Source organism: Epinephelus moara, chromosome 14 (assembly GCF_006386435.1).
Source record: "Epinephelus moara isolate mb chromosome 14, YSFRI_EMoa_1.0, whole genome shotgun sequence".
NCBI lineage: Eukaryota > Metazoa > Chordata > Actinopteri > Perciformes > Serranidae > Epinephelus > Epinephelus moara.
In genome coordinates, this window is record NC_065519.1 from 5,523,445 (window position 1) to 5,530,019 (window position 6,575).

General features: G+C 46.6%; 1 protein-coding gene across 3 annotated transcripts in view; it reads right to left on the minus strand.

Annotated features, from left to right (window-relative positions):
• Positions 1-4,893: 4,893 nt before the first annotated feature.
• The window catches only part of bag5 (BCL2 associated athanogene 5), a 22,647-nt gene continuing 20,965 nt past the window's right edge, over positions 4,894-6,575 (minus strand). For 2 of the 3 annotated variants that reach the window (XM_050062778.1, XM_050062780.1), the window contains exon 3: positions 4,895-5,813. In XM_050062778.1, the coding sequence (XP_049918735.1) occupies positions 5,273-5,813 (541 nt within the window). In that variant the 3' untranslated portion in view covers positions 4,895-5,272. Of the gene's footprint in view, positions 5,814-6,575 lie in introns of all 3 variants that reach the window. The other variant, XM_050062779.1, reaches the window with a different exon arrangement.

A 6,575-nucleotide genomic window follows, 5' to 3' on the forward strand; every position in this document is an offset into this window, starting at 1 on the left:
TATGTACAGCATACGTGGAATTTTTGAAGGGTCACTTGCTCCATCTCTTTTCAGCAAAACATTTAGAAAACGGTGCTTTACCTCACTGCCATCCTCCTTTTTAGGTTTGTCCTTATGAACCACAGAGTATAAATTTGTGTGGTTGCCATAACGCCCACTCACAGAGGCGCCACTAACACTGAATATTGATTAAAAAAAAATAAAAAGGGGCCTCGAGACACTCTGATGACAAGACAGAAAAAGTAACATTTCTTTATACAGTGTAAAACCTTTGATAAATTATTCAAATGAATGCTTAAAAAGGAAGTCATGTACAGGAATGCGAGGACGAAATATACATTTATATAATAATATATTACTGCATTCAAAAAAGAGCATGTGAACTTAAGGTGTGTCCGGGCTGGTTTGGTCTGAGAGAGCATAAGGTTCGCTGTGAGAAAGCATCTGTTGCAACAACAGCCAGGCAGGCTGACCATGTTTAATGAACACTGTTTAATCTAATCTTCTCCTGTATGAGTCAGCGCCATACCCAGGAGGCCGAGCGGCAGGCTTTGTGCCAGAAATGCTTCCAATGGCAGCTTAATGCACATGAAAAGGGTCTGTGGGAGTTCACTGGAACATGTTTTTGTGTTTTCTTTTAAAAAGCAGTGGTACACAGGAGAGCTGGGACGAGCAGCAAAGATCTGCCTCAGCTTTGTTGCTTTAATCACATGTGCGTAACTTGTTGCAGGGAAACTATGATGTTTGACTCTTTAGTTTGCGTTCACACTGCGAGCAACCGCCGTCGACAAGTCAAAGAATTCCCACAGAGCTGAGAGCACAGGGACAACAGTCGGATAAGATCCAAAGGTTCCCTTCTTCCCTACTGAGATATTTTTATTTCAGGAGCAGGTTGAGAATGAGAAACTATTTGGAGCCAAACAAATCTTCACTTCACCTCAAGGTCTGTTACAAAGGCATTATGGAGCTTTCAATCTTTCAACCGGCGAGAAGTGGTGCACAGCACAGTGCAACTGTTATTGCTAGTTTCATTTTCATGGCCAGCGCCCAGGTTGTGTAAGTAGCAAGGTACTTGAACGCATCTGTGTGTCGACGGGCGTGAAGGTCTTATAGTGAGGTGTGTTCAGGTGCATTGTTGGTTTGTTGCTATTTTGAGGCAGCAGAAAACTATTGCGCCGTTGACCAACAAAAACCTGATCTAAAGTCAGAATGTTGCAGTGTTTTCCTGCTACTTTAAGAGCGCATTATTCAGATAGTAACACGCGCCTACATAGGCACGTTCACACAGGGATGTGGATGGGTTGCGGGAGGCTGAAATAATGCATCACTAATGAGGAAAATATGAACTACATTCTCTAAAATGTGAAGAGATCAGAGCTGCGTGCATTTACGCACGAGGAGCAGCATTATTTGTTTACTTCAGAAACTAAAAATTGAGTTCTGTTTCCTCGATCACGTTTATCACCACAGGTTTTAGCTTTGCTGCTTAAATGTCCCATGATATTTGCTGCAGTGACATCACTGCTCTAACTGTATCACTGAGCAGAAAACCGATCGCTTCTCCAATTTGCTGAATCCACCATGTAAATAGTGGTAAGTTTGAGGACGCAACTGGCCCCACACACACCTATGATAACTTGAAGGACTAAGCACAACCTCTTTGCACCCTGCACCTCACTTTATGCCCAGATTATGTGCGGTTTAACTCGCAAAAGCACAGTTCGATGTCCTAAATGCACTTGTGCAACGCACCTAAATCATGGGCTATGGATCTTGGCCCCATGTGTCCTCATCAGCAGTTGCCATGCAAATGTCAGATTTCCATTCTTTCTCTGAGCACTTTAAGAACTTCTCTTTTATGCTGGACAAAAAATTGAGATTGAAAGTTTAATTTTTGACTTTTTAAACAGTCATTGTCAAAACTATTTTACCACCAGGTCCATTTAGTCACAAACTGAAAACATCTAAAAAAAAATTAGCCACTAAATGAACAAACTTTTGGTCTTAACCATGTAAAATAATCACAACATAAGTGTGCATATCCTCCTGAGACCTTGTGTCCTCATAAGGACGTCACATTTTGGGTTTACCGCACCTTCTACTTCATTCTGCCTCACTGAGACCTGTTGTCCTCGTTCATGGACACTTATTTGTTTTGTGTGGTAAAATACAAAAGCAAAATACAGTAATCCATGTAAAAACAAGATGGCAGCCATCTCTGCCAAGTCGTTCTGCAGCCGACCCCGACACAAAAGTGGACAAGGACCAAAACTTGATCACATTTTATAACTGAAATTTGTTTATTTCTTATTAATAATGTTTGTAGTTTGAACAACTTTTACCAATGTTAGCAACAGTAACAAGAAATTGTTAATTAGGAAGTACTCATTTGAAGACATTGGGAATTTATTATCGTCCTGTTTGCGGACACTGGGACTTTATTAAAATGTTTAGTTTTTTATACTTATTAGGTCCTACTGATCCCAAATAGCTAGGAGAAATGACAGGTTCTGGTCTCAGGAAGATACAAACTGTGTAAATCTGAGGAGAACTACTTAGGTGGATGATGTTCATCTGCTGGTTCATCACTATAAGCAACCTCTTTTACGTACACATCATTTGATCCATTGTTAAAATAAAAATATTCATTATAGCTGCTTTAAATTCCTCAAAATGCTCAAGAAAACTCTACATTTCCGTGTCAACTGGATTAAAGTGTCTCAGCTGATCATGTGATGATTAAAAGCTCCAGAGCAGCTCCTACATGAGGTGGGTCAAGAATGAGCTCTGAAAATCCAAAATCTTCTGCAGGAATTAATGTCTGAAAAACCAACTCTTCCACAATTAACTTCTCGGAGGTCAGCAGGAAGCTGTGAAGTAATTTAGTCAGCTAATAATTTTGTTTTGTCATTTGTGTTTCGGCTCCTGTTGCCAAATTGCATTCGGAGCCAAAGATCGGCGCCATCAGCGAGGCTGTTTGCAGTGTGAAAGCACAATGTGACTCATCTTATTGCCTACTGTAAAGTAGAATTGTCATTCTGTGTTACCACAAATTATTAACCACAACACCTCCACCTTTGGTGTTTCATCACCAGGGAACAAATACTGATTTGAAAGAGCTTCAATTTCTGACAAATAGTGCAAATTTTTTCGCGGCGATAACGGCCAAGGTGCTCTCCGTAAACACATTCGGTGCTTCAGCGTTGATACGTATCAAAAAAAGAGCAGCTGCTTGCTTCTTTTTACACTACAAGGCTGCTTTTACACAAACCAGCTCACAGGGAAGGGTGAAAATAAAGGCACAGAGATTTTGGACTTTCTCTTCCAGTCCTTTCCCTCCCTCCCCTCCCGTCTCGAGCAGCAGCAGCAGCAGCAGCTTCGAGAAGTTTCTAGAAGGCTGTGTCGACTGTGATAACCATCAATACTCTCTACCGCACAGGACCCGACTGTTGGCTCTGTGAGCTTCAGCCTTGATGTGTCAATCCAGAGGATATCAGCGCCTCAACCTCCCTTCCTCTTCCTCTTCCTCTTCCTCTCCCCGGGGACCTCTCACAGTCGCACTTCTCCACTCAGTAGAAAGCAGTGGGTAGAAACAAAAAGCAGCAGCAAAAAAAATTTCGCCTCCTCTCCTTCTTCTATCTCTGAATTTTAAAAACCTGATCCATTTATAGCCTAGCGCGATCGTACAGAGTCACAACAAACATTTGAAACATATTACAGACTAACAGCTACACAAGCAGCGAGGGGAAAGGTACTTCTGTCTTTTCCTCACAACATTACAGATTTTGAGTTCCCTGCTTACTTTGTCTGTATCTCAGCTGCGTCTCTTTACTCATTTGACCGCCTGCCAACGACAGCTGTGGTTTGCAGGATTTTCAGGGCGGCTGCCACAACAGTCGTGTGAGTTTGGAGCGCTACCAGAGACACAGAGGGGATAAACGGGGTCACGCAGGAGTGGAGAGTGACCTTATGTCAATAATGCAAACTGCTGTTTAAACACAGATTGTCTGGCTTCTACACCAGCTCGACGTTTGTGGGAACGCCTCAGCTCTGCTTCTGATGATTCACCTTTTGATGCTGCCTCTGAAATGGCCCAAAAATCTATCTTAATTTAAGTGCAGATTAAAATTCCCATTTAACAGCTGTTCACGCCATCTGCTCCGCCAGAAAGAATCGGATTTTAATTCGAAACTGCAGCAAAATAAAATAAAAACGCTCCAGAATAGTTGGCCATTTTGACGCCCAAAAATTGGCGCCAAACCAACAGGTATCACAATCTGGGCCGAGCTGGTAGCCGTGGTCGACTCTGTCTAATTGGGTCACTGTATTCAACACATGCATTGACTGTCTCTATTGGCAACTCAGATTAATCAGGCCAGACGGGGGAAGCCACTGTGAAGCAATCCATCACACTTCATCGATATCAAGTGCAGTCTGGAGGATACGACCACTAGTACAGGCATTATGTAGTGCTTTGGTAGCAGGCTTCAGCCACCACACACACACCTGATACGACGACAGATGACAACTCACACGCACGCACGCACGCACGCACGCACGCACGCACGCACGCACGCACGCACGCACGCACGCACGCACGCACGCACGCACGCACGCACGCACGCACGCACGCACGCACGCACGCACGCACGCACGCACGCACGCACGCACGCACGCACGCACGCACGCACGCACGCACGCACGCACGCACGCACGCACGCACGCACGCACGCACGCACGCACGCACGCACGCACGCACGCACGCACGCACGCACGCACGCACGCACGCACGCACGCACGCACGCACGCACGCACGCACGCACGCACGCACGCACGCACGCACGCACGCACGCACGCACGCACGCACGCACGCACGCACGCACGCACGCACGCACGCACGCACGCACGCACGCACGCACGCACGCACGCACGCGCGCACACACACACACACACACACACACACACACGGGAGATTTCAAAAGAAAATGTTCAAAAAGCACAAAAAAAAAATCCAAAGTGTGTTTCACAAAAGGAGTTCTGTGTTCTTCTCAGCAGGATCGGCCACAACTACCACAAAGAGACGAAAGAAAAGCGCTGCTGCAGTGCATTCTGGGGATTTGAGTCTATATTTACAGCCCATGGAATGATAACGTACCAGGTTTTTATTTACACACATTATCAGCTCCTTTACTGCAGCGACGTCACATCGGTGTCCCCGCCCGGCAACACGGCTACCACACTGTGATGTCTTTCTTTTTTTTTTTAAAGTGGATCAATACTCCCACTGGTCTGTCTTCATGTCCAGGTAGTTGAGAATGTTCTGGGCGAACTTTACCGCCTGCTTCCGCGCCATCTTGGTCATCTCGTCGCCCTGCGGGTCCACGGCGTCTAGCGTCAGCAGCTGTTTGGTCAGCAGCTCCTCCAGCATCATGTAGCTCTTGTCGACCCGCTTGCCGTCAAAGCCCAGCACCTGGGCCTGGAGGTCCGAGAGGCTCCCCAGGACTAGCCACACGGCCCGGTGCGAAGGGTGCTCGTTGGGGCCCGGCTGGCGGCGGGCCAGGGCCTCACGGAGGTCCAGGAAGGTGATGATGGCTTGGACCTCTACCACGGCACGGCGGCGGGCCTCTCTGATGCACGGGTTCTTGGCCGTGTCCACCTGGTCCAGATGAGTGAGGAGGCTCTGCAGCTCGGCTTTGGGCCTGAAGCTCAGATCCCCCATCACGCAGTGCCGCAGGACGCCCTCTCGCAGGTGGGAGACGTGAGCTCGCACAGCCTCGATTTCACGGATGGAGTTGTTCTGCGCCAGGTCGTACCTGAAGAAACAGACACTGGATTACTGCTTTGAAAACTCCTGAACTTCAACCACAAACTGCATCATCACTACCTGTGGTATCAAAGTCAGTACTGACCAAGTGTTGGTACTTAGAGGTCTGGGTGTACGGTTGAAATCATCTATGTCAATATGGATATTTTCCTAAGTTAATATGTGACAAATTTACGCACAATCATACTGATGTTTAAAGAGATCAAATTCTTCACATGCATCAAACAAAGACTTTATCACAGTGTGTTCACAGTCCTCACAGCTGCCTTAACACAATATGAAACGTTCTCTTTGCTCACTGAGAGGTTGGGTGCAGAGCAGAGTGCAGACACTTGCAGAGGTAAAGAGCAGCACAGGTTTACGTCATCTAAGCTAACTTTAGCATTGGATTTAGCTAAGCTCGTAAACTATATGCCTTTTCACAAACCTAGACCCGTCTGACTTCACCATGCATGACTTTACCTGGCAAGATCGTGGTATTATTTTAATTTTGCATTACAGAGTACGGCCGTAATGATACATGTATTTGTGTCGAACCGTTCGGTGCGCGACTTTCGGTTCAGCACGACCCTGTACCGAATTATTGGGCGCAGGATATTATTTTATTTTATTTTGTCTCGTCTCGTCTCGTCGTCCTCCGCTTATCCGGGTCCGGGTCGCGGGGGCAGCAGCCTCAGCAAAGAAGCCCAGACAGTCCTCTCCCCAGCCACCTCCGCCAGCTCTTCCGAGGGAACCCCGAGGTGTTCCCAGG